The sequence below is a fragment of the Chaetomium fimeti genome, assembly GCF_033439085.1.
Source record: "Chaetomium fimeti strain CBS 168.71 chromosome Unknown B0H64scaffold_1, whole genome shotgun sequence".
Taxonomy (NCBI): domain Eukaryota; kingdom Fungi; phylum Ascomycota; class Sordariomycetes; order Sordariales; family Chaetomiaceae; genus Chaetomium; species Chaetomium fimeti.
The window spans coordinates 4,422,401-4,448,170 of record NW_026944329.1 but is presented as its reverse complement, the minus strand read 5'-3'; the positions used below and the strand labels follow the sequence as shown (position 1 = coordinate 4,448,170).

Below are 25,770 nucleotides of genomic sequence, written 5' to 3'. Positions count from 1 at the left end.
CGAAAGTGGAGGGTGAAGTTGGCCGTCGGGTTGCAGATGCAAGATGCAAGTGTTTCCCAAAGGGACGATGAGTTGGATGAAGAGCCACGGGCGAAAGGCCATGAGACCAGCCCGTTAAACCGACCCTGGCCCCGGGCCTCTGCAGCGAGCTGCAGGGACGTCGATGGGGGTTCGGTGGCCGCACAGGGGTCTCGTGCCGAGCTCACCCCGCTTTGGAGCAAAGGAAGCTCGGGGATTTGCACGATGTGCACAGATGGAGCGAGGATCAAGCCAGACCAGGGTCCTGACCCCCTGACATCTGTCCATGGAACCAAACGTCGCCGTCTTGGTGCATCTGCACTGCTGCCGAATCCCTTTTGCTCTCCCACGTCTTCTCTCCATCCCCAGTGCAACCAGGCCAAAGCGAGCAGATGGTCCGCGCGTCTTGCATTAGTCTAGTCCCGATCTGTGAATGGGCGCCGTGACAGTTCCCCAGATGGCAATCGCAACTTGCGGCTTGTGGTCCATGAGCGGTGAGGAGGCGAGCAGCAGGAAGGAACAACGCTGTCCGGCTCCAGGTTGCCCGGTGGCGGGCGAATGGCGGCTTCCGGTACAGAGGTAACTGGCAAGAACCTAGAAGGAGTGGAAGCCCACCTAACTCTCCGGTCCTTTTGGGCGTCATTTCGGCGGTTTGTTCGTCGTCGTTGCAATGCCCGCGTTCGGCAAATTTGGCCTCATTATGCAACGCGATCGAGGAAACCACACGTCGCTTTCCCTGTCGCGAGAGGCTTGTCGCAATCTTTTGGGGCTCCACATGGCTCTCGATCAACGCCCACCTGTTGGAGCGCCAACAAGAAGAGAGCGAGAGTCGGCTGTTGGAGCGGGTACCTTGCAGCAGCTTTCGCCTCATTCACCTGATTCGCCGTGTTCGCCTCGTCCAATGGCTGATGGGAGACTGACACCACCGGCGGCCACCCCTTATTTCGTAAATGGGATGTCATTGCCGTCCCAGCATTTCTACGAGACGAGATTCTGACCGCCACCGCGTCTCAAGTTTGAAGTTATCATGCCGTTGACGGCACTCTCTTCTCTCTCGTATATCTCAAACAAACTGGCGCCAAAGAACGCCGCGGAGCCTGGTGTGGTGGCCACCACGTTCCCCCCCAATGTCCCCGCAGCACGTCCTTGGTGCGACGTACGACGTACCGCCGTCTTGGTTCGTTCGTTCTCAGTTCCAGACAGATGCTTCGAACACTCTTCCGTTAGGGCTGTCTCTGATTCCATCAGCTGATTGGCACCGAGCGGCACGCCAGCGAATCATTGCATTTCCAGCTGCTCACAAGGCTCATCGGCGTTGCACATTCTCGCGCAGTGTGGTGTTGGTGTTTTAAGATTGCCCCCCCTGAAGCAGCCAATGATCGTATCGGGATGAGCTGCTGCCCTGCCAAGTCGTTCCCATGCCAGGGCCCCTGTCACTTTAGACCTGGAGAAACACGGCCGGCCCCCGAACACCCTTGTGGCTGATTGACTTCCAGAACTTCGAAAGTCCTTCGTCATCATCTCGCTCACGTCAACCAACCGCGCACCCGGCGAATGGAAGCACCGCTCGGCCAAGTGCCGGATTGATCACGCAAGATCGAGATATTTCCGAGCGATGGGCTCAGAGCCCGTCGTTGCGGTTCCACCGAGCTTGGTTATGTCGTGGTTGGAGGGTCTTCCTGCCCACGGTGCCACTCGACCACATTAGCGACCTGGCCCGACCATTGGCGAGACCTTTTTTCCCTCCCCTTCTACAAAGACGCAGCGGTAAATCAGAGTTGTCGTCTGCCCGGCCCATTCTTAGGCCAACTCCTTGTGTCAGGCTGAACGTCAGCGGCTGATCAAGGGGTCATCAAATTGCCGCCACCACTCGGCCAAGTCCCATCATTCCAGCCGCTGATATCAGCCGCGATTCCCAACTCGATTCGTTGGTGAAAGATCAGAGTAATTCCGCGTCCCATTTGAACGGTGCTCGACCGGACGGCGGAAATGTGACAGCGCTGCATCCGGATATACTACCTACTCATCTTGCTGTAACCCCACACCCAACCGAACCACTCGTCTGCACGGGTAATTCATGCCTCGCGTCCGGGTGTGTTGGTGAAACGAATACCAACGAGACCATACCGTTACCCCTCCATCACGCATCTTAGCCAGGCTGTCATCAGACAGCTGCATGTCAATCTCCGCAGCGCTGGTGACTGCATTGCATAATGTGTTGTTGACAGCAGGTATATGGCCCACCTCCTTTCGCCGTTCGGATATGTCGCCTCTCCCATAAGATTATGCGAGGTCGTTCTCAGCCTATAGTTGGTGGGAAACGTGCGGTGTTTGAGAAGTGAACCTCGTCGTTATCGGTATGTCACTGCAGTCGACGTCTGAGGAATCAGGTATCAAAAGCTTTGACTTTGACAAACGATCCAATCTGGCAACAGATGTGCCAACCCGAATGCGAGGGAAAGGCTTTGCGGCCAAGGGCTTGGTACGAATCCGCCATGCTTTGCCATTTTCACGCATGAAGACTGCCAAGTGAGAGCTTTGGCTGCAGCGTTCACCGCCTGTATCGAGTTGACCAACAACACGTGTGTCTGCTTCTGCAATTGCAAGGTGGTGTTGGGATCGGCTACTGTGGAAGCACCAACGGGATCGCAACCTTCGCTACGCAGAGGTAGGTTCTTCCCGAAACTCGAACGATTTTCAGATTTCGAGACCACGATGGATGCTGCAGGTGACGAATCCGGGGCGGCTCAACCGTAACTCCGGCGTCGGCAAAGCGGAATGACCTGGGCCAACGAGCCAACGCACGCAAGAGACCGGAAACTGCGGGTTAACGAGCGAACAGCAACACTCATGCTCCTTGCCGAGTCCCGAGTTGTAAGGGACAGAGTGCCGCATCTGTTTGCTGGCACGTCGCCGTCTCTATGAGGAGATGATCGACACCATCAAAGATCATTTCAACCTTTTCCGCGCTGGGCGCGGGCGGGAGAGGAGCGGTGCCGCGGGTGAAGTGAGAGCGCGGCTCCGCCATCGGGAACCTCATGCCTCCCGTTCCGGAGACGGCCGGTCCTCGCGTGACGGGCTGGCTCCGGCAGCGTCGGCCACCAATCAACGAGCACCCCCCGGTCCACACCCCCGCACGCCCGCGCTTGAACACACGAGTCACGCAGAAAACAGTGCGTCTTGGAGGGGTAGCGGGGTGGACGACACGGGAAGAAAGAGCAGACTTTTGGGACAACCATCAACAGCAGAAGAATAAAAAACATCGATCAATTCAAAATTATAACGTGTGGGAGTGCCCATCCAGGTCTCGATTCCGTGTTTCCCTGCGTTCTGTTGGGATGCGAATCTGAAAAAGGATGGCCGTTCCACGGCAACCATCTCAACGGCGGCAGAGGCGGGATGGACCCGCTGTCAACTGCCCGTCGAATGCCCAGTGGTCAATGATTTGAATCTCCCCAGATTTAGCGGCCGAGTAATCCGAGACGTGGAGCCCCGATCTATGGAGGGAGTGAAGTTGGTTAGATTAGGTAGGCACGAACTTGGAATCGATAGGTAATGGACAGACGGACGTTAGCGCACTGCATCTTTCACCGCCTGGGTTCGAGGGTATAAGAGGCAGGCGCTGCTGCCGTTTCTGCCCAGCAAGTTTTTCTTTGTTAACCCAACCCACATTTGTTACTTGGAAGTTTCGATACACAACCCAGTTCACTGGCACTTTCGACGCCTTCATCTACCTTCATCTCGTCTTTCGTGCTCTAACCGATCGCGCTTCCGAGCTGCGGTCGCTCCAGCCGTCAAAACGTTCTCCAACCTCCTCAACTCGTAAGTACCTAGATTTTATCTTGTCGACTACCGGCAGCAACCTGGAAGTTTTCTTCTCTGTGACAATGATGCTAATCACACCAACAGCGTCCACCACCCGTACGCAGGAGCCCGTTGTTCTGCCTCTCCCGGAGGAGCAGCGGACTCGATCCAGACACAATAAAGTCTTTGTTTCCAAAAGACAAATATTGCTGATCTAAGAATTTGCGAAAATGGCACCGCACGCTGAGACTGACGCGGGCACAGCGAACGGTGGTGGACACTCCAACAATGGCGCTGCTGGCAATGGATCGCCCGCCCGCCCCAAGTTCATTGTGAACTCTCCCAATGTGGTGTACTCGGACAGCGAGATCCGCTCCAAGTACACCTACCGCACTACCATGGTGACTGATGGCGAGGACGGCACCCGCACGGTCACCCCCAAGGAGACCGTCTATGACTTCAAGCTTGACACCAAGATCCCCAAGGTCGGTGTCATGCTGGTCGGCCTGGGCGGTAACAATGGCACTACCATTACTGCCGGCATCATTGCCAACCGCCGCGGCCTTGTCTGGGACACGCGCAACGGACGCCAGGCTGCCAACTACTACGGCTCCGTTGTCATGGGCTCGACCCTGAAGCTGGGCACTGACACCAAGACACAGCAGGATGTCAACATCCCCTTCCATGACGTCTTGCCCATGGTTCACCCCAACGACATGGTCATTGGCGGCTGGGATATCAGCGGCATGAACCTGGCCGATGCCATGGACCGCGCCAAGGTCCTCGAGCCGACCCTCAAGGGGCTCGTCCGCAAGGAGATGACCGAAATTGTCCCGCTTCCCAGCATTTATTACCCCGACTTCATCGCCGCCAACCAGGAGGAGCGGGCCGACAACGTGATTCCCGGTTCCAAGGCTTGCAACGCCCACGTCGAGCAGATCCGCAAGGATATCCGGTACGTAACCAACGCCTGAATCTACGGTGGTCCTATTTCTAACCCAACAACAGTGACTTCAAGGCTGCAAACAACCTAGACAAGGTCATTGTCCAGTGGACTGCCAACACGGAGCGTTTTGCCGACCTCATCGACGGCGTCAACGACACAGCTGACAATCTGCTCAAGGCCATCGAGGCTGGCCACGAGGAGGTTTCTCCCTCGACCGTGTTCGCTGTTGCTTGCATCCTCGAGGACGCCCCTTTCATCAACGGCTCCCCCCAGAACACCTTTGTTCCGGGTTGCATTGAACTGGCCGAGAAGCGCGGCGCCTTCATCGGCGGCGACGACTTCAAGTCTGGCCAGACCAAGATGAAGTCGGCCCTGGTGGACTTCATGATCAGTGCCGGCATCAAGCTCACCTCGATTGCCAGCTACAACCACCTTGGCAACAACGATGGTATGAACCTGAGCTCCCACAGGCAGTTCCGCTCGAAAGAGATCTCCAAGTCCAACGTCGTGGACGACATGGTCGCCGCCAACACCGTGCTGTACGGTAAAGACGAGCACCCCGACCACGTAGTCGTCATCAAGTACATCCCCGCAGTCGGTGACAGCAAGCGCGCCATGGACGAGTACTCTGCTGAGATCTTCCTTGGCGGCCACCAGACCATCTCGTAAGCATTACAACGTCTTACCTCTGAGTATCATTTGCTAACTGAGCTATTCCCAGCATGTCCAATGTCTGCGAGGACTCCCTGCTTGCTTCCCCGCTCATCATCGACCTGGTCGTGATCGCCGAGCTGATGACTCGCATCCAGTGGAAGCTGCACTCGGCCGAAGGAGAGGGCGCCAAGTACAAGAACTTCCACAGCGTGCTGAGCGTGCTCAGCTACATGCTCAAGGCTCCCCTGACCCCTCCCGGCACCCCGGTCGTCAACGCCCTGGCTAAGCAGCGCGCCGCACTTGCCAACATCTTCCGTGCCTGCGTCGGCCTCGAGCCTGAGTCGGACATGACCCTGGAGCACAAGCTGTTCTAAGCTGTCCGGCGCCCCCGCAGTAGGATGGCCCATCTCTGAGTAAACTTAGAGAGTTGTCTGCCTCTTGCGCTGCACCTTCACTTCGTTTCTAAACTCGGGACTTCTGCTTCCGATTTTGGGTCATCGTTTGAACCAACATCTTGCGCGACACTTCGCGTCACAGTTGAGTGGATATGAGGGTTTTTATTCTTTTAAGAAAGGAATGTTACGGCAATTATCCATCTACACAGTCGTTACAGAAAATCCCAAGATTGTTACCCGGGCCTTGCTCTTTTAAGTGATCATGCGGGTGATGTGAGAAGGCGTTGCCTATCGTTGTTGTTTCCCTGGTGAGATTCATGCCATCTCCCTGGTTGCGCCTCAGCTGAACACCGTGGATTCATCAAGACTACATGAGCAACACAGGCACATGGTGTTGAAATCATTCCGCTACGTATATCTGAGACTGACGAGGATGGCAACATCAAAGATGCTCTGTGATGGGTATGAGGAGCACTTTAAGATAAAGCAACGGCGATGTTCTCTGGCTCTACATCTATCATGCTGAAAAGAGCTAGATTCTGCCCCTCAAACTCAGTGCGTTGTGTCGACCGAGTCCAGCAGAAGTTGAAGGGGTGTGTCTATCTAAAACAGACTCGCTTGCTCAGAGTCGTGACGGCTTCCGTCCGCCATCACCCACCTCCTTCTTTGCCCGATCCCGAAGCTGCTTGCGGAGTATCTTTCCAGACTGCGCAAACCTGTTAGCACAATTTTTTTGGGGGAGGGGGGGGACTTCATAAATCGGTGAGTCAGTCCGGTGGATGTTTGCTTACCGGATTCTTGGGAACGGCATCGACAAAGACGACGCCGCCCTTGAGGCGCTTGTACCGCGTCACCTTGCCCTCCATCCACGCGGCCACGTCCTTCTCCGACGCCGCCGACTGCGGCCGCCGCACCACGTACGCCCGCGGCACCTCCTCGCCCCCGATCGTCACGCCGACCACCGCCGCGTCTGCCACGTCCGGGCTGTCCAGCAACACCCCCTCCAGCTCCGCCGGCGCCACCTGGTTTCCCTTCACCTTGATCAGCTCCTTCACCCGGTCCACCACATGGAAGATGGCCCCCGGCTTGTACTCCTCCACAAACGCGATATCCCCCGTGCGCAACCACCGCGTGCCCTCCGCATCCACCACGATCGTCTCCGCCGTCGCCTCGGGCTTGTTCCAATACCGCCGCATCAGCGTCGGGCCGGTAACCCACAACTCCCCGGTAACCCTCGGCGCCTCCACGGGCGTCTTCCCATCCAGCGCCACCAGCCGCGCCCGGCAGTTGGGGTACACCTCGCCCACGCCCGCGGAGCCACCCACCGTCGACGTCGGGTCCCACGCGATGGCGGTACACGTCACCTCGGTCATGCCCCACCCCTGGCGCACGACGAGCCCGCGCTCGGCGGGGAAGAGGCGCTCGGCCTCCTCGCAGACCTCCCTTGTCAGGGGCGCGGCGCCCGAGCCGATGGTCTCGACGGACGAGAGGTCGTACTGGCGGGCGGCCGGGTGCTTGGCGAGCAGGACGACGATGGGCGGCACGACGGGCAAGGTGGTGACGCGGAAGCGCTGGATGTGGGACAGCATCTTGATGAAGTCGAAGGACGGCATCACGTAGACGGGGATGCCGAGGTGCGGGAGGTTGGCGATGAAGTAGGTCTGCCCGTAGGTGTGGTAGAAGGGGAGGAAGGCGAGGCCGCGTTCGGACTTTTGGCGGGTGGCGGCGTCTGGCCGCAGGTTGTTGATGTGCACCACGCCGACGCCGTTAGCCACGTAGGAGTGGTGGCTGATCTCGACGCCCTTGGGCACGCCGGTCGTGCCGCTCGAGTAGTTGAGGCAGCAGGTGGTTTCTTCCGGGTTGGAGGGTTCCTCCCAGCTCCAGGTTTCGGCTTGGCTGGGGTTGCCGGTTAGGAGTTCGGTCCAGTGGCGCGCGCCGTCCACGCGGCCGTTGGCGCCGGGTCCCGGGGAGGGGGATTGTGCGAGGCGGGAGACTGGCACGGTGCTGTTCCCCAGTACGAAGATGCGGTCCTTGGGCAGACCGACCTCGGCTGCTGCCTCGAAGGCCGTCTTCACGGCGTGCTCGGCGACGAACAGGAAGCTGGCTCCGCTGTCCTTGAGCTGGTATGCCAGCTCCCTTGGAACGAATGATGGGTTGGCACCGGTCACTATGCCACCGGCCATGAGGATGCCGAGGAAGACGGAGGGGAAGAGGAGGCTGTTGCCGGAGAAGATGAGCACCCGGTCGCCCTTATTGAGCCCTGCCTTCTGGAGGCCCAAGGCAACGCGCTTTGAGAGTAGACGGTAGTCGCTCATGGTCAAATAGTTGGTCTCATGATTGTCTGGGTCGATGAAGGCTTTGTGGTCGGAGATTGGGCCACAGGCTGACCCAAGGACCCATTTCTGTAGGGAGCATTGCGGAATTGGTACCGACCAGCGCGATGAGATGGTCATGATGAGGAAAAGATGGTGGTGCTAGCAATAGGGTCAACAAACCAGAATGCGAGGAGGGGGTTCTTAGAATCTGTTTGCCTACTTCGTGGGAGTTGGTGGAAGAATATTGTGGTGTAGTTGATATATGAGAAGCTCGGGGAGGATAGTTTATTGCAAGCTGGTGTTCATAAAAGCAATTCGCTATTAAACGGCAACGAGGAGGGGAGGGGGTCAGGTCCTCGTGTCGGTGGTGTGAGCGGAGTATGGGGGACCAGAGAGAGATGTCTCGCCTCCAAGTATATATACCCAGCTATGGTTAAGTGTCCCCAAGCGCGCAAAACCTTAACCGCACGGCGAGCGGAGGTAGGCAGGTTGCTTTCCCGTAGCCACGAGAACAACACGAGAACGTGGCGGGTGTACGGAGTATCACCGGTTAGGATAAAGACGACAGCAAAACAAAGGCACAATGGGAGGAAGGCACGAGAGGTTTTTGATCCTGGGGTGCAGAGGCAGTCCCTCCTCAAGTAACCCTTGCTTTTTCTCAAGTCAAAGATTCGGTCGTCAGGCTCTCAACCCCAAACCGAGTCCCTCAAAAGACCCCGCGGGTTCCGAGATGCTCTGCGGGTGGATTTGGTGAAGGTTGCCAGGTAACTACCCCTGCCACGGATACAACGCTCCGAATGGGGACACTTTTTGCGATGGAACCTGGAATGGGGGATGCGGAGGTTGGAAATGGAGTTGTGATAATCCCAGGCCGGGGTTCTCCTCAGCGACACTCCACAGTATTTGCGCCTGTTGGTCTCTCTGTAGCACCGGGCCCTTTCCCTTTTGCTCTTTGTTTCCCACATTCCATGCCACCGGAAGCCGCGTTCCTCGGCTTCTCGCTTGCTCGTCTCGTGAGTTGAACTGCATGGTGGCTGCAGCACCCGCCTGTACAGCGTTGGAACCTGGGCGTTGCGATTGGGAGGCGAGCGGAGCGCCTTGCCGATTGGTTCGCCATAAGCGGGAACCATTGGCTCCCCGCATCCAGGGACAGGGTTCCCCATAAGTTTGGCAAGAGTGCCGAGGCACTGGCTTCCTGGCCGGCCCGGATTCGGGGGGGTTGGAGTTGCGAAAGCCATCTTATCTCCGATACGGGCAGATCAGGTTCCGTCTGGTTGATGGCTGGTGTTCTCCATTTTTCCCGGCGGATGGTGGGCCTTTGTGTGAATAAACCTGAGGTGTTGATAGCACTTTTGCAGAGAACGAGTACCTTGCCTAGCGCCGACTGGCTGTTCTTGTAGAAGCGGTCATGGTGCGTGTTCCGATGGTATGTACGACGGCGGATTGCGTGACGCGACTTTTCGGTATCCGCCAAAAAGCCTCTTTCAACTGCGGTCCGTTCTTGCAAGCTTTGGGGAAACTGCCGTTCTGATCGCCCACATTCAAGGCCCGCAGCTGACTCGAGAGTTCCACCAAGTTCATCTCACCCACGGAAGGTCGGCATTCATGGGCAACATTGCTGGTGCTTTCGGAACGGCCCCAGGCACTATGCGTTGTATCACGCTGTCAAATCTTGGGACTTTCGGAACGGTCATCTACCTAGATAGAGCCGCAAGGGAACAGTGTGGAGTGAAAGGAAGCTGCCAAGTACTCTGTACCTCCTCCGGACAACCACTCGCGCCGCTCACCCATCCCCTGACAAGGCAGAGTTGCGGTCACGTGAACAATCATCACAGGCGTGGTGGCAGAGTGGTCTAATGCGCAAGACTAGAAATCTTGTTCCTTCGGGAGCGTCTGTTCGAATCAGGCCCACGTCGAAGCAAGCAGCTCAATTCGAGCGTTTCTTTTTCGCCATCATTTTTGCAGTCAGGTATTGCCGCTGTTTCAATTATCGAGTTAAATCTGCAAGTCGCGTCAATTCGAGGGGTGCTGCTCTTTTGCGGAAGGTGCAGCTTGGGTACAGATTACAGGTCGTGAGCCCCCACGCTGTGCCGTGTCAACTGATCCGAACGATTGGCTGCAGCTGGAGCACGTTTTTGTCCCTATCCGAACTCCTTCCAACAGGGCGGTTTCACCTGTTCCTTCAGTGGAATACCCACTGTTGACAGTTTCCGGATATCCCTAAACTTTAAACTCCTTGTTTCCATCAGACGACTCAAGCATCAGCGAGCAACTCATAAACGACACACCAAGGCCTCGACGTTCGCAACCCGCCCTTTTAGATTTAGATAGACATTGGTTTCGGGCGCCCCAGTTTTTCTGTTTCACTCGCGCCGTGTTTCAGCATTTCAGCTACTCAAGGTTTAATTCCACCGCCCATCTCACAATAACCTTCATACAATTTCCAAGGCCGGACATCCAACATTAAACGGATCATAACGTTCTCTCACCCTACTCCACGTGGAAACGGAGTAAATTCGAACGACTGTACAAGCCGCGTACTGGGGGTTGAGGTTCAAGAAAGGGATAGAAAGGGGCAGGATGATATCAATACCATGGACATGGCGCCGGTCCGAGACGGCAGCCGACTACTCCAGCGCCGTGATTCCTCTGAACGAGGCCCATCAGCACAGCCACTCATACCGGTTACGTCCGCGACCTGACCCTGAGGGGCAGCTGGACGATGAAGCCTTTGACGACGACGACGACCCAGACAAGGACGGTGATGACGGGGACACAACCATGCTCGTCATGACTCGTTCCGTTGATGAATATAGCATCGAGGGGCTGAGGAGGGAGGTGAGGGCGGGTAAGAAAGGAGGAGAGTGGACTACGTATGAGAGTGAGTACTTATTCCTTGCTTGCTTCCGGATGAGTAAACGCTAATAGGACCTTGATAGTGAGATCTAAACTCATCAACAAAGCCATCCAAGATATTGGTATGGGGAGGTACAACTGGCAGTTGTTTGTGCTCTGCGGGTTTGGGTGGTTTGCCGATAAGTGAGTGCCCATAGTTGTTGGATGACCCCATATCATTCACTAACACTGTGCTTCTAGTTTGTGGATGCAAGTATGTTCAAGTACCCTGTGATCCAAGGGCCGTCAAACGAAAACTAACTCACCCAGGGCGTATCGCTCACTCTCCCCTCCCTCTCAGCCGAGTTTGGCATCTCGGAAAAATCAGTACGCTACACAACATCGTCCGTGTTCCTGGGCTTGTGTTTCGGGAGCTTCTTCTGGGGTATCGGCTCCGACATGATGGGTCGACGCATTGCCTTCAACGTAACGCTGCTCATTGCCAGCGTGTTCGGAACTGCCACGGCGTACGCGTCAACCTGGGGCGGAGTCTGTGTGTTGTACGCCATCTTGGGCTTCGGCGTTGGCGGCAACCTGCCCGTAGACGGGGCTCTCTTTCTTGAGTTTCTACCTGACGCCTCTAGCTCCCTATTGACTCTCCTCTCCGTTTGGTGGCCGGTCGGACAGCTCTGCTCATCCCTATTCGCCTGGTTCTTCATCGCCAACTGGCCCGTTGAGCAAGGATGGCGATACTTCATCTTCACCATCGGCATCATCACCTTCATTATGTTCCTCGTCCGCTTCTTCCTCTTCCAGATGTTTGAGTCGCCCAAATACCTGCTCTCGCGAGGCCGACAGGCCGAGGCAGTCGCAGTCGTGCAGGGCATAGCGCTCAAAAACGGCAAGAAGACCTGGCTGACACAAGAGGTCCTGGACGCCGTAGTCGACGACACGGCCCCGCGCGTCCGGCAACGGCTATCGACCAGAAACATCATCCGAAACAAGCTGGCCTCCTTCTCGGCCGAGCGCATCCGACCGCTCTTCCACACGCGCAAGCTCGGCCTCGCCACGGCGCTGATCTGGTTCGCCTGGGCGACCATCGGGATGGGCTACCCGCTCTTCAACGCCTTCCTCCCGCAGTACCTCTCGCACGGCGGCAACGACAACAACTCGGGCGACGCGCCGGCCTCGGAGATCACGGGCGACACCTACCGCAGCTACGCCATCACCAGCATCGTCGGCGTGCCGGGCAGCCTGCTGGCCGCCTACTCGGTCGACATGAAGTCGCCCTTCCTGGGCCGCCGCGGCACCCTGGCCATCTCCACCCTGGTGTCGGCCGTGTTTTTGTTTTTGTTCGTCCGGTTCGGCAAGACCCCCTCGTCGCAGCTCGCTTTCACCTGCGTCGAGGCCTTTGCCCAGAACATCATGTACGGCGTCCTGTATGCGTTTACGCCCGAGGTCTTCCCCGCGCCGGTCCGCGGGGCGGGCACCGGCGTGGCGAGCTTTTTGAATAGAGCGACGGGGCTGGTGGCGCCGATTATTGCCGCCACGGTGCCCGGGGATGGCACGACGACGCCGGTGTATATGGCGGCGGCGCTGATTTTGGCTGCGTTTGTGGGCATCTGCATGATTCCCATTGAGACGCGTGGGCGGCAGAGGTTGTAGATTGTATGTGGTTGGGGGGGTGGGAAGCGTTGTTGGGTTCTGCACCAGCATTTACGATTTCCGGCATCAGCAGGCGATTTTCGAGATATACTGCAGGATACACACGATAGAATGGGTTTACAAGTACGGGGTATTTTGTGTACGGAATAGCTGCACCCGGCAAAAGACAACACCGGGCAGTAAAATGACATTGCTTTCTAATCCGCGCTTCTATCTGCTTTTTACCTGGTCCCCCTAGCCCCTGCCGGTGCGTCCATCCTGCGCTTCGCGAACGACTTCCCCAGGGCATCCCGCACCATGGGATCCGAACGGATCGTGTTCTGGACTAGCCACTCCTTGACCTTGGCCGACATGGTACTCCTCGCATCTTCCGCCCCCGCGAACGGTGCCATCTCCGTCTCCAACAACCTCGTGGTATCCGCATCCAACCGCTTGACCGCCATCTCCAACCTCTCCAGCCCTTCCCTCGTCGTCTTCTCGTCATCCCCGCCCTTCGCCCCGCCCACCACCAGCTGCCCGCTCTTCGTATCCGCCGCCAGCAGCGGCCCGATCTGGGAGAAGGCAATATACAGCGTCACACTAAGCTTCCTCGCCAACGCTATCGCTTGGAAGGGCAGGTACGGCGGGCGGCCGGCCAGACGGCCCAGCAACGGATTCACCACACGCTCCAGAACGCGCGGCATGCCGGGGCGGGTGACGCTGTGGGCCTCGAAGACGAACAGCACGGCCAGGACGAGCCAGCGCTCGTAGCGGCCCCACTCCAGATACCCCAACAAACCCAGCCCGTACATGGCCGCCGCCGCCACGGCGTAGTAGGGGATCAAGCCCTGGGCGCCGCGCACGACAAAGTCACGAATGGTCACGCAGCGCGGCCAGCTCACGGCATCGGGCCCGAAGCGCTCATACGCAAACCGCCGCGCCGGGTCCGCCAGCGCGTCGGCCGCCGTCTTGAGGTGCACAAAGTACGCGTTGATGTCCGCCTGCGTCGTCGTCGAACCCCCCGCTGCTCCGGAGGTGGACGCCTTGTCCGGGTGGTGCAGCGCGGCCAGCCGCCGGAAGCGCGACTTGATCTCGCGCTCCGTCGCGTCCAGCGGCACCCCCAGGTCCGTGTAGAAGCTGCCTGCGCGTTGTAGCTCGTAGTCGGCCTCGTAGATGGTGTAGAGCAGGTAGAGGGTGACCACGGCGATGTGGATGCGCCGTCGGTGCTCGGCCCATCGCGGCGTGCCCGGCTGCGGCTTCGGGTCGCCGGCGCGGATCGTGATGCTGTAGTAGAGGGATTGGGTCCAGCCTGTTACTAGCTACAGAGGTAGGGGGGTTGCGTTAGTTTCTTTGCTTGTCATTATGGTGGGGGTTGTGAATGAGGGCAGGGAGGAGGGAAGCAGTACGCTTGGCAGGAAGCTCCAACCAAGGAGCGAGAGGAGGGCCGACATGGTTGATGCTGCTGGTTTTCTTTGCGGTAAATTGTTTAGCGATAGTCAGGCATGGTAAGTTGAAAAGAAGGGAAGCGTAGCATGGATTGGCACAATAAAAGGGAACGAGTCGACCGAGGCCTCGAGACACGAGGACAAACGGGAAGTCGCGAGTTCCGTTTGTTCGATAAGATAGGGACTCTGGCCCTGGACCTGCAAGGTGTTATGGAATTGCTTGGCAGATGCCTTGGCGAAAGTGCCGTTCTCCCTGTCGTGCGTCTGCAGCGCCAAACAAAAACCCAAAACTTTTCTACCAACACCCAAGGCGTGGTGGCAGAGTGGTCTAATGCGCAAGACTAGAAATCTTGTTCCTTCGGGAGCGTCTGTTCGAATCAGGCCCACGTCGTTTCTTTTTCACTTTTTTACCCCGTCAAAAATGCTACCCCTGACGAGGAGGGGGACGTTTACACCAAGACCCCAAATTCTTTGAGGGGTTGTTGTAGAGTCGTGTTGGGAGGATCGTGGTGTCCTTGGCCAGACGGTTGGTTGGTTCAGAGCCAACACGTTGACACAAGTTCCCGGAAGTACGGCTCCCCCAAGGCTGCCTACCCAATCGAGGGGTGACCCCAACATGATCATGCGTAGACTCACACTCTCCGGGATCCGACTGCGGGAGAGTGTGGTTGCATTCACCATCTCTTCCCCTGCCTCAGTCATTCACAAAGTAGCATGGAAATGTTGGACGCGCTGACATCTCATGCGCTGTTGTCCCATCTCCTGGCAATGGCGGTAATTATTCTGGCGTTTTCTCTTTTCAACCTGCCCTCTGTTTTGTGTTGATACTGCTAGATCTTTTGTCTTTCTTTATTTTAGAACGGAGGTTGTTGCGCCACTCACAAGGCTCTAGTACAACTTCGATGAGGCTTCAACTGGCATTCACGGTCTTTACAGCCGCGTGTGTCACTGCCCATCAACCATCTGAGGGGCTTTCTATACATGAAAGGCAATCATGTCAAGGACCATCGCCTGGGAACCCCAAAACTTGGTGGCGGGCTCAGATAGGCCACAATGGGACGACCCCTTATGCCGCTGACTCGACTTTCGAGTACTACCGCACAGTGGTTCAGTATGGAGCAGATAGCTCCGGCAAAGAGGACTCATCTGATGCCTTCAACCGTGCCATAGACGGTAGGTGAATAGGTTAGATGAACGAAGACAAGGCTAAAAACCAACGTAGCGTGGAATCGGACGGGCAACACCGTCACCACCATGCCAGCATACGTTTATGTTCCTCCCGGCAGATACCTGATCAAAAAGCCCATCCAGATGCTGGTCAGCACCTTTCTGATAGGCGATCCCCTGGACCTGCCCACTCTGGTGGCCGATCCAGCCCTCAAGTCACACCCCGTCATCCACGGCTACGATGCACACCAAGGCGAGGGCGGCGCCACCAAGAACTTTTACATGGCCGTCCGCAACTTCAACATCGACACGACGGGAGTTCCCAGGGACGTGCCGGCCAAAGCCATCGAATGGTCCGTCTCACAAGGCTGCAGTCTGACAAACGTCCACATCAACATGGCGCCGTCCTCCGGCCACGTTGGGGTCACCATGGATGAGGGCGGCTCGGGCAAGATCATCTCGGACTGTTCCTTCACGGGCGGTGCCATTGGTATCTTGCTTGCCAACCAGCAGTACATGCTGAAGGGACTCAAGTTTGACGGCTGCAACGTTGGCATTTTCATCCAGCGGTCGTTCGTCTCGACGATTCAGGGGTGCAGCTTTACGAACTGCAATTATGGCGTCGACATGGGTGCAGCTAATAGTAGCGGCGCGCTGTCCATTGTCGACTCCTCTGTCTCACGGTGCACCGCTGGCGTGAATGCCTATGTGAGCGGGTACGGTCAGGGCTCGCTTGTCCTGGACAACTTTGCTGTCACCGATGCGGTAGCTGTGAGGTCCGAAAGCGGCTCGACGCTGCTCCAGGGGTCAGTCCCTGCCGGCCAGGTCTGGGTAATGGGAAATACGTGAGTATCTATACCAAACCTGAAAGTGCGGGGACTGACTTGCACCAGCAACCCCGATGGTTACCAGCCCGGCAAAACCTACCCTATCCACCGACCGGCAAGCCTCTTGGTAGATGGAAAATACTTTGCCGCTCCTCTACCGCAGTACGAGAAGTACGACATCAGCCAAGTCGTCAGCGTAACGGAGGACCCCGAGCACCCCGTATACGGCGATAGCAAGTCGTTCCTCACCCTCAGCCAACCCTCCTCACTAACCCCAACCAGACTCGCACGACGACGGCCCCTCAATCAACGCCATCCTCCGCAAGCACGCCAACTGCAAGATCATCTTCTTCCCCCAAGGCGTCTACCGCACCACCACCACTATCCACGTCCCGCCCGGCTCGCGCCTCACCGGCGAAGTCTTCAGCACCATCTCCGGCGCCGGCACCCACTTCACCGACCCCTTCAACCCCCAACCCATCGTGCGCATCGGCCACCCGGGCGACCGCGGCGTGTCCCAACTCACCGACCTCCTCATAACCGTCTCCACCCCCCTGCCCGGCGCCATCCTCACGCAGATCAACACCGCCGGCGCCGAGCCAGGCGACGTCGGTGTCTGGAACGGCGTGTTCCGCGTCGGCGGCGCGGCCGACACCCTCGTCAGCACCAGCTGCGGCGCCCGCGACCCGAGCACCTGCCGCGCCGCGCACACCCTGCTCCACCTCACCAACACGTCCTCCGCCTACCTCGAGGACGTGTGGGGCTGGGTGGCCGACCACCGCCTCGACGGCGGCGGCGGCGCGTCGAAGTCGGACCCGCCGCAGAATATCGCCGTCGGCCGCGGGGTGCTGGTTGAGAGTCGGGCCGGGGGTGCGTGGCTGGTGGGCACCTCGTTTGAGCATTGTGTGCTGTATCAGTATGCGCTGCGCGGGGCGCGAGCGGTGTATATCGGTCAGCACCAGACGGAGAGCCCGTATTGGCAGGGGAAAGGGACGGCGCTGCGGGCGCCGGAGCCGTGGGCGGTGGATGTGCGGTTTGGGGATCCGGGGTTTGAGGGGTGTGAGGAGGGGGATGATATGTGTCGGCGGGCGTGGGGGTTGTATGTGGATGGGGTGAGGGATGTGGTGATTCATGGGTCGGCCATGTGGAGCTTTTATGGCGGGATGAGTGATGGGTCGTGGAGTGACCCGCAGTGTGGGCTCACGGGGGGCATCTGTCAGACGAATATGGCGTATGTGAAGGGGGCGAGGGGGATGTGGTGGTTCTCGGCGAGCAGCAAGGCGGCGGAGAATTTGGTGGTTGATGTAGGGGACGGTTCGGGGGGAGATGGGAGTGTAGTTGTCACGTCGATGAATGATCACCCGGGGAGTTGGGGTGCGGTGATGGCTGCGTACTTGAGGAACACAGATCGTGGTGATGAGGATGGGGATGGTGATGAGGAGAGGGGAGGGGATTCAGGGGCAAGCACAATGGTATCGGGGTTAGGGTTGGTCGTGACGATTGTTGGGATTGTGGCTGGTCTGATGTTGTTCGGATGAGAGCCGACTTGCACAGAACTCCTGTGTACCTAGTTATCACCGGGAGTCAGTACCTATGTATGTATGCCATGAAATATATTGAACGTTTTCAAAGGCCACGTCCTGGACTGGAAATAAATCTCTTGCGCAGCTTGTCACGATCGCATCCTGGCGTTGTTTCGGCAATCGAAGTTATCCGTCACATTCCCGGAACGTGTCCGATCAAGGAGCCGCGGGTCGGGTGGCGGCCGGTCGAGTCGGCACCGCCCCGTAAAGCCAAAACCCCATCGTTTCAGCGTCGATCGACATTGTTGAAATCGCAACGGAATCCCTCCAGTTGAGTGATTGTGGGGAGCAGTTTTCCCCATGTGGGGTAACCTAGCGAGGCTCGCAGGTGGGCAGGCTGGCACCGGACGGCACGGCACCCGCTGATGACCCAAGCCCCCACCCTCTCGGCGGCACATGGCGCCCTGTTTCCATTGGGGGGCTGTTCAGCGCCTGCAAGGAAGGAATGCGCCGAGGTTCAATTCTCACATGCAACATTTTGCAGCGTCATCGCTTTCGGACGGAACGACCAATGCCTGCACCCTCCTCCACCGCTGCATTATAAACTCGGACCCTGCCCCGACCCCCTTCATTGAAGTTGTCATCATTTTTCCGCTCATCATTTCAATATACCCAATTCAACAAGAATCCCCTTTCCATCGCCAACGCCCACCGCTGTCATTTCCGAACCCCAATCTACCTTCACAATGTCTCTCAAGAACGGTGAGTTTTGCGCCCCTTACCACCCCCACAACCTTGTTGGCCCCAACGTGCCCAAATTGTTGTTTTTCCAGCACGGATTCCGGGAGCTGACATCAAACTTTAGACAAGTTTCCTTCCTCCGCGGCTTTTGACGAGATCAACAATGCGCTGAACGCCAGCGAGGCCGACCGCAAGGATGCGATGAAGCAGGGCAACGCCGTTTTTGCTTTCACCCTTAAGAACGCCGCCGGCGAGACTGAGAGCTGGAACATCGACCTGAAGAACAAGGGTGCCGTTGGCAAGGGTGTTGGCGAGAAGCCGACTGGTCCGTTTGCACTCTTCCCGAACGATCCCACCAAACAAGCCTTGCTAACACGTTCTGTTACAGTCACCCTTTCCCTCTCCGAGTCCGACTTTGGCTCCCTCGTCGCCGGCAAGGCCAACGCTCAACGGCTATTCATGTCTGGCAAGCTCAAGATCAAGGGCGATGTCATGAAGGCCACCAAGCTCGACCCCATTCTTAAGAAGGCTCAGACCAAGGCCAAGCTCTAAACGAAGAAGTTCTGGCGGGCGATACGTAATGACGTTGGATGACGGTTCTCTTGTATAATACCATTCTTGTCTCCTCCCGAGACAATACCCCGTGGGCGGCGCAAATCATATTGCTGTTTAGAAATATCTAATCCCTGTCTCGGCCTAGCTGCTGTTTGTTGGCAACTCTTTGTGACATCGCTAAGGACTGACTGTGTTGATGTACCTGCTTCTCGCAGCGGGTTAAGGCCAAGGGAGTGTTTGTACACCAATTTTACCACACGCTTACCTCCGATCTCCAACAACAGACCGAGGCACGAGTACATCTCCGAGAAGACATGGAAACGGATTGCTGTTACCCTCACATCCACTTCACAGCCTACGGATGAATATGTTAGCCCGCATCTTCAGGGTTGTTCACCTGGTCATGGCTTTTTGCGAGTGAACAGAGTCTGACCGCCCATCAGTACCCAAAAGGCACCACCTGGTTGCCGAGAATCCGCTCCCCTTCCCGTTCCTAATAGCATCTCTTAGTTTAGGTACTAGAGCCCTCGGTATCTTTAGTCGGATCACCGGCTTCCGTGGATTGAGTGATGATACATTGGATGAAATAACCACGTAGATGGGAAGGACGGAGGTGGGGTAGTTTGTCGGAACTCTGAAGGGAAGAAAACTGAATCGAGTTGAATCTACAGTCCGTTTAATAACGAAGTATTAGACTTCGGGAATGAGGCCTTGAAATCTCCGGCCCGAGTGATGACACCATTGGCACATCGTCAGGCGTTCTACTGTGTAGTTCATTCATATGTATGTCCCACATTGCATTGATGGTGTTGAACGCCGAAAGGCGGGGAACGGAACAGAAAAACTAAGGATTGGGGATAAATCAACAATAAGAAAGCTGTTCGTGGGCAAATTTGCCGATGGCTGCTTCTGCCAGGTTCGAGTTCAAGTTCCATGTAATGAGCATTTTCCGTCGTCCCAACTGCTCGTGAGTTCCGTCAAATACTTGGCCCCGTATCGCCGTTTTACGGGAGAGTCTCCAACCTCAGTATGCAAACCCGGGTCGTCCAGTTCCGCAGCCGGACATGTCGACCTGTATTCATGTATTTTTTGTGCAGCAAACCGTCTCGATTGGTTTTCGACGCTCTTACCCTGCAGGCACCTTATCCCTTGCTTAAGGGGGGAAACAAGTAAGCCTGCGCCGCCTCATGTACACGCGACCATTTTTGGCGGTGGTGTGCCTCGGTTGGTCACGCGGCCGTATTGGCATTGGGTTCGGAGTGTCGATGCATGTAGCAGTACATACCAAATACGGTGGTACTCCAGAACCCCCATGGCCGAACGGAGACAGATGGATGGGTGTCAAAGACGGCAGGCGCAATTGGTTGTCGAGGGATGAAGCCCGGTTGCGGCTGCAGCCTGTGGTTGACTTTGGCTTTCGGCAGGGCCCGCTGCCTGAATTTTGCCGCCCATTGGACGATGGTGCCTGAGGCGTCCGCCCCCATACCGACTCCACATTTTGATCGGGGGGCGGTGGTCTGTGCACGCGCCGCAGAAGCAGGGTTTGAGCTGCCCGCGTTTTGCAAGGGCACCTCCCGTCATTCAATTTTTTCTGGCCTCCCAAGCTGAGCGTTGCTCTCGAGGCGTTCCTCCACAAACACACACACCATTCACTTGGTGCGGCGTCTTTCATCAGCCACCTGCTTTGACAGGAGACACGGCGTCACTTAGTGGCAACCTCAATTGCCACTTTCATCCTCATCATCGAGTTTCTTGTTCATTTCCCCATCATTCCCATTGTTCGGCGCGTCTTGTCGGGTTTCCACGCCGAGACCCTCAGACCAACCGCGCACATCCCCCCTAAACCTCGTTCTCGACCTGAACAGCCGCTGCCCATCCCGGCCCTGACGCGACGAGCGACGCGCCAAACCCAAGTTCGGATGCACATGGCTACGATTCGTTTTCTTTCACCCAGATCCTAAACTGAGAACGCATACCCTCGCATCTCCGCCTCGCATCTTTTCCCACGCGAGCTTAGCTCCTCCCCGAGAAGCGACATGATGGATCCGCCATCCAAGAAGCGAAGCATCTTCGGCTTCACCGGGCTCTTTCGCAGTCCTGCTGCTCCCACAGAAGACCGGGATATGGATACCGATGCGTCTCCCAAGCCGGCCGCGTCGGCATCCGCGCAACGCGAATTCAACAGCGCGTCCGCGCCGCACAGCCCGATGAAGCGCGCCAGCGAGTCGCAAATCGCATCCCGCAGGATCATCGGTCGGCCTCAAGGTCCATCAAGTAAACTATCCCAGAGCATCTCCGCGTCGGATATCGCGCACCGGCCGTCCAGCATGGTGGTCGCGACCCCCAGGCGGATGCCGGGCGACAACCCGAACAAGCGACCGCCCGCCATGTCAGCATCCGTCATGTCGCATGCGCCGTCCAACGTCGTCCCGAAATCGACGAGTTTCTCGGGTGTCACCTCCACCCCTCGAAATATTTTCCGCTCCTCGGCGCTGTATTCGCGACCCGGCCTGCAAACCTTCTCCCCCCGGGTGCCCGCCGCCGCGAGCACGCTTAACCAGAGCTTCCCACCTAACACGCCGGGAAAGCCACCCCGTGGCTCAACGGCTGACGTCAATGGCCGCATTCTTGCAAACACTACGTCTACCGAGTTGTTCAAGATGAGGATCCCGTCCCCCCCGCGCCATCTCACTGGCGAGATGCTCGCCAACGAAGTACCCGATGACCCGAACAGGTCCGGCTCGGTCTATGCGGACGAATTCCTCGCACATTACTGCCCGCCCGACCTGGATGAGCACCAGAGGCGCCAGTTCTTCTGCATCCTTGACCTACGGCGGCTTAAATATGCGGCAGACGACGTGTTCACCAAGAAGGACTGGAAGATCAATATTCTCAACTTTGCCAAGGAGTATGAAAAGAGCCGCAGCTTGATCATGCTGCGGTACGGCCTGTACGAGTTCAAAACTGTTAGGGCGTCCGAGGCGGTCAAAAAGGAGTGGAAGCAGAAGCATGGAATCCCCGACTCGGAGGACGAGTCCGGAACCGCCCCCAGGGTAAACGGGACGCCGAAGAGAAAGGCCGAGGAAGAGTTGACACCCAGCAGCAACACCCTCACGGCATCGGTCTCTGGTGCCAACAAACGTGCGCGCGCTCCAGAGACCTCGGCCAAGAGCAAGCGCAAGGCCGACTCCGAGCCTGACGAGAACCACCCAGCCAAGCTTCAAAAACCGGCTGCCCCTCCGTCTGCTACCAAGTCCGTGTTCGAAAGCATTGTCAATAATGCCCAATCGGCCTCCGCCACACCGGCGAAGTCGACCGGCAAGAGCCTGTTTGCCTCGAGTACCGGTCCCCAGCTCAATGGTTCCCTTGGCACGTCCATCTTCGGTGCGACGCCCAAGCCTGCCGGCTCTACCAACATCTTTGGTCACCTCTCCGATGGAAGCAAGGGTAGCGGTAATGAGGGTGCCGACGAAGACAGCGAGACTGGCTCCGAGATGGAGGAAGACGAATCCGAGCCCCAGGACGTCAGCCAGAGCGACGAGCAAGCGGCGAGCGGCGGTGTATCGACCCCGCAATTCATCGATACCAAGAAGCCAACTACGAACGGCATGTCGAGTGCATCATCGGATGCCGGGGACAGCACCCAGGGCCGCAGCATTTTTGACCGCATTACCAGGGGTACTGACGGCCAGCCGGTCAGGAAGGTGTCACCTAGTGACGGGGGTCTATTTGTTGCGCCGCCTGAAAAGGAACGGTCTGCAAGCCCTGTCAAGGACCAGCCTGCTCCCGCACCCGCCAACAACACTTGGAATGCAGCCACGCCAATCAAGTTCGCTCCTACCACGGCTCCCTCATTCGGTTCTTCTGCACAGCAGCCTGCCGGCCCCTCGACCCTTGATTTTGGGGCTGCCGCCAGCAAGAAACCAGTGGTCACCCCCCCTACCGAAACTCCCAAGGACGCGGCCCCGCAGAGCGTCTTCGGGGCCCAGGCGAGCAAAGCTGATGAAGCCGCCACCTCCGCTACGGTCAATGGCACCACGCCTAGCATTTTCTCTTCCTTTGGAGCAAAGAGCGCAGATGCGCCGGCTGCCGCGCCACCCGCCTTTGGTGGTTTCGGCACGTCTGCCAGCACAAGCTCGGGCGTGTTCGGTTCCACCACCCCTGCGTTTGGTCAGAAGAAGGAGGGTGAGGAGGCTAAGGAATCCAAACCTGCTCCCGCCGCTCCGGTTTTCGGGGCCCAGCCAGCAGCCAGTGCTCCCGAACCTGCGAAAACCAACTTGTTCCAAACGTCGACCCTGTTCGGTAACCAAAACAAGACTGAGGCCGCACCGGCCACTCAGCCTCAGTTCGGCGGCCTGTTTGGTAAAACCCAATCGGCCGAGTCTCAGGCAGAGAAGCCCGCCTCCTCCCTCTTCCCTGCCAATGCGAGCAAGCCGGCCGGCAACCTCTTTGGTTCGGGCACAGCTCTCGCCAATACCAGCACCGATGAACCCGCTGCGAAGAAGCCTGCGTTTGGGAGTACCGAAAATAAGTCTGGCGGCTCTCTGTTCGGTTCTGCTGCATCCACCCCCGCGCCCGAACCCGCCGAGACGAAGAACTTGTTTAGCGTTGCCGGGACATCGGCGGCCCCGGCCACGGAGGCGAACAATATGTTTAGTAAAGCGTCGGCGCTAATACCGCCCACGACGCAGCCTACGAGTCTGTTTGGTGCGACCCCCTCGGTCCCGGCACCGGCCCCCGCCCAAGAAGCAAAGCCTCTGTTTGGCAACATCGCCGCCGAACCGAAACCTATCTTCGGCGCTACTGCCGAATCCACCGGATCGAAGCCGATCTTCGGCGCCACCGTCGGATCCACCGAGGCGAAGCCCGCAGGCCTATTTGCGAACCCGCCTGCACCGACCCCGGCATCGTCGGCGCCTATCTTCAACTTCACCACTTCTCAGGCTCCCGTTGCAACGCAGCCCGCCGCATCGCAGCCGGATGGGTCCATCTTTGGCGCCGCCGGGGGTACCTCGTTTACCTTTGGGGCCGGAGGCTCTGACAACACGATTAAAAACCCCTTCTCATCGGACGGCGCTTTCTCGGCACCCTCGTCCTTCAACTTTGGCAGCGGCGATACCCCGTCCGCGTCCAACTCTTTCACTTTCGGTGCCGGTTCCGGCAATGCCCCCACCATCAGCTTTGGCGGGCCCTCAGACAATGGTGCTCAGCAACCCGCCTCGTTTGGTGGGGCTACGTCGGGACCAGCGTTCAGCTTCGGAGGGTCGTCCCAGCCGAGCAGCGCTCCCGTGTTCTCACAAAACCCCCCTGCAGCAACATCCATCTTTGGCAATAGCCTAGCTCCCGGCGGGGGGACCTCAACAGGTACTAGTAAGTTGTATAATGGCATATTTATACCGCGAATCTATCATTAATATATGCCTGCTCAGATTCCCCTTTTGCGTTCGGCGGCGCCTCAAGTTTGGCAACCACGCCAGCGGCGACCACCCCTGAGCCGTCTGCCAATGCTGAAGATGGTCAAGGAACAAACGCTGACGGGGATGACGCACCACAGGAGCAAATATCGCTAACCGACGGCGGGCCGGGCGAGGAATGCGAGGCCGTCGTCCATGAAGTGCGCGCTAAGGCCGTCAAACTCGTCACGGCCTCCGATTCGGACGACGAATCCGGCGCCGGCGCCGGCAAAGCGAAGAAGAGCGAGTGGAAGACTCAAGGGGTCGGGCCCCTGCGCCTCCTGAAGAACAAGTCTACCGGCGCGGTGCGGCTGCTGCTGCGCGCTGAACCCCGCGGCCACGTCGCGCTCAACAAGATGGTGCTGCCGAGCTTTACCTACAAGGCGGACGCGAAGAACGTCAAGCTGACGACCGCGACGGACGACGGCAAGGGATTGGAGACGTGGATGCTCCGGTTCTCGACACCCGCGTCGGCGCAGGCTCTTGCGGAGGCGCTGGAGGAACACAAGAAAGCAAACGAAAAATAATAGCTCTTTTTGCTGGAGCAGGGGGAGGCAATACCTTTGGTGCGGAGGACATATTGGCGGTGGGAGCGGGGTTATATACAAGGTAAGGTATCATTAATTGGCTTCTGCATTAGATGGGTCGTGCAGGGTGTTATTCTGGGAAGCATAGCATTGCTTTTGCTGTTTGGTTGTATGGGAAGGGTCGCTGCTGCGGCGCTGCTGTCGGAAAAGGAGAGATCAGACACTCGGGATTATCTCGGGCTGGCGAGAGATCTGAGGGGGATGGTTGTATGTATGTATGCTATGCGATGGGTGCTTCCAGGAGGGTGGACTAGTGTGGGAGAATGTCATTGTGGGCAATTGGCTTGCTCTGGTTCTGCACATTGCTGGCTTCTTTCTGCTTTTGCTGTCTAAGAGCTTGACATCTATTTACAATCGCATTTATTAGGACTTCTATCCATCGACCAGCGGTTACCAATTTCTGGCGCTACGGGCAGGGGGCTTATACGTCACCGAGCGTGTGCAATCAGCCCAACGCTAGAGCACACGGGACTGGGCCTGTTCATCAAGTGTGGATGGATACCAACAAGTGCAGTCAGCCCGGCACCGAAGCTCATGGAACTGGGCCTGTTCACGGAACGTGGTCGGGCCTCTAGGGCAATCACGACATTGCCACCCTATGCTTGAGCCCGACACTAAAGCTCGCTGGACTGGACTAGAGCTCCCTGGACTGGGTCTGCTCACCAAGCGAGCGCCTGAGGGTCAGCTCGTCCTACGTCATGTTCATAGTTGTATTTGTGGTAGTTAACACTCATGGGTGACTATATCTACTAGGAGCGTTGGCACCGGCCTCGATAATCAACAATTTGCCCCTATCCTACGTGATTATAACGGACAGTAAACATCACTGACTTGGGATCCTCAAGTCCTCATACAGCACAA

General features: G+C 57.6%; 7 protein-coding genes and 2 non-coding genes across 9 annotated transcripts; 7 read left to right on the top strand and 2 right to left on the bottom strand.

Moving 5' to 3' along the window:
- Nucleotides 1-3,944: 3,944 nt before the first annotated feature.
- B0H64DRAFT_33605 (uncharacterized protein) lies at nucleotides 3,945-5,883 on the top strand. The gene is made up of 3 exons (XM_062801141.1): nucleotides 3,945-4,777; nucleotides 4,831-5,433; nucleotides 5,490-5,883. Exons 1-3 carry the CDS (start codon nucleotides 4,053-4,055, stop codon nucleotides 5,794-5,796), a joined length of 1,635 nt encoding a protein of 544 aa, XP_062664747.1. The 5' UTR covers nucleotides 3,945-4,052; the 3' UTR covers nucleotides 5,797-5,883.
- Nucleotides 5,884-6,391: 508 nt separating this feature from the next.
- Nucleotides 6,392-8,446, bottom strand: B0H64DRAFT_33589 (uncharacterized protein). Its single transcript, XM_062801137.1, has 3 exons — nucleotides 8,353-8,446; nucleotides 6,609-8,291; nucleotides 6,392-6,523 (listed from the first exon to the last, which is right to left on the bottom strand). The coding sequence occupies exons 2-3, from the start codon at nucleotides 8,268-8,270 to the stop codon at nucleotides 6,440-6,442; spliced, it is 1,746 nt and encodes a 581-aa protein (XP_062664746.1). The 5' UTR covers nucleotides 8,271-8,291; nucleotides 8,353-8,446; the 3' UTR covers nucleotides 6,392-6,439.
- A 1,520-nt stretch (nucleotides 8,447-9,966) lies between these two features.
- Nucleotides 9,967-10,048, top strand: B0H64DRAFT_t10. The gene has a single exon. It is a non-coding gene; the product is annotated as a tRNA-Ser (tRNA).
- Nucleotides 10,049-10,292: 244 nt separating this feature from the next.
- On the top strand, nucleotides 10,293-12,803 carry B0H64DRAFT_382971 (major facilitator superfamily domain-containing protein). The gene is made up of 4 exons (XM_062802913.1): nucleotides 10,293-11,013; nucleotides 11,072-11,171; nucleotides 11,229-11,241; nucleotides 11,298-12,803. Exons 1-4 carry the CDS (start codon nucleotides 10,713-10,715, stop codon nucleotides 12,630-12,632), a joined length of 1,749 nt encoding a protein of 582 aa, XP_062664745.1. The 5' UTR covers nucleotides 10,293-10,712; the 3' UTR covers nucleotides 12,633-12,803.
- B0H64DRAFT_33561 (uncharacterized protein) lies at nucleotides 12,743-14,213 on the bottom strand. Its single transcript, XM_062801128.1, has 2 exons — nucleotides 14,018-14,213; nucleotides 12,743-13,930 (listed from the first exon to the last, which is right to left on the bottom strand). Exons 1-2 carry the CDS (start codon nucleotides 14,060-14,062, stop codon nucleotides 12,854-12,856), a joined length of 1,122 nt encoding a protein of 373 aa, XP_062664744.1. The 5' UTR covers nucleotides 14,063-14,213; the 3' UTR covers nucleotides 12,743-12,853.
- Nucleotides 14,214-14,365: 152 nt separating this feature from the next.
- B0H64DRAFT_t11 lies at nucleotides 14,366-14,447 on the top strand. The gene has a single exon. It is a non-coding gene; the product is annotated as a tRNA-Ser (tRNA).
- A 759-nt stretch (nucleotides 14,448-15,206) lies between these two features.
- B0H64DRAFT_382964 (pectate lyase superfamily protein-domain-containing protein) lies at nucleotides 15,207-17,919 on the top strand. Its single transcript, XM_062802912.1, has 3 exons — nucleotides 15,207-16,068; nucleotides 16,117-16,283; nucleotides 16,333-17,919. Exons 1-3 carry the CDS (start codon nucleotides 15,311-15,313, stop codon nucleotides 17,586-17,588), a joined length of 2,181 nt encoding a protein of 726 aa, XP_062664743.1. The 5' UTR covers nucleotides 15,207-15,310; the 3' UTR covers nucleotides 17,589-17,919.
- B0H64DRAFT_382958 (SCP2 sterol-binding domain-containing protein) lies at nucleotides 17,899-19,040 on the top strand. Its single transcript, XM_062802911.1, has 3 exons — nucleotides 17,899-18,335; nucleotides 18,439-18,639; nucleotides 18,703-19,040. Exons 1-3 carry the CDS (start codon nucleotides 18,320-18,322, stop codon nucleotides 18,864-18,866), a joined length of 381 nt encoding a protein of 126 aa, XP_062664742.1. The 5' UTR covers nucleotides 17,899-18,319; the 3' UTR covers nucleotides 18,867-19,040.
- A 1,868-nt stretch (nucleotides 19,041-20,908) lies between these two features.
- On the top strand, nucleotides 20,909-25,225 carry B0H64DRAFT_449950 (uncharacterized protein; the record flags this gene model as incomplete). The annotated part of the gene is made up of 3 exons (XM_062807108.1): nucleotides 20,909-22,636; nucleotides 24,080-24,239; nucleotides 24,299-25,225. The coding sequence occupies 3 exons, from the start codon at nucleotides 20,909-20,911 to the stop codon at nucleotides 24,847-24,849; spliced, it is 2,439 nt and encodes an 812-aa protein (XP_062664741.1). The 3' UTR covers nucleotides 24,850-25,225.
- Nucleotides 25,226-25,770: the final 545 nt, after the last annotated feature.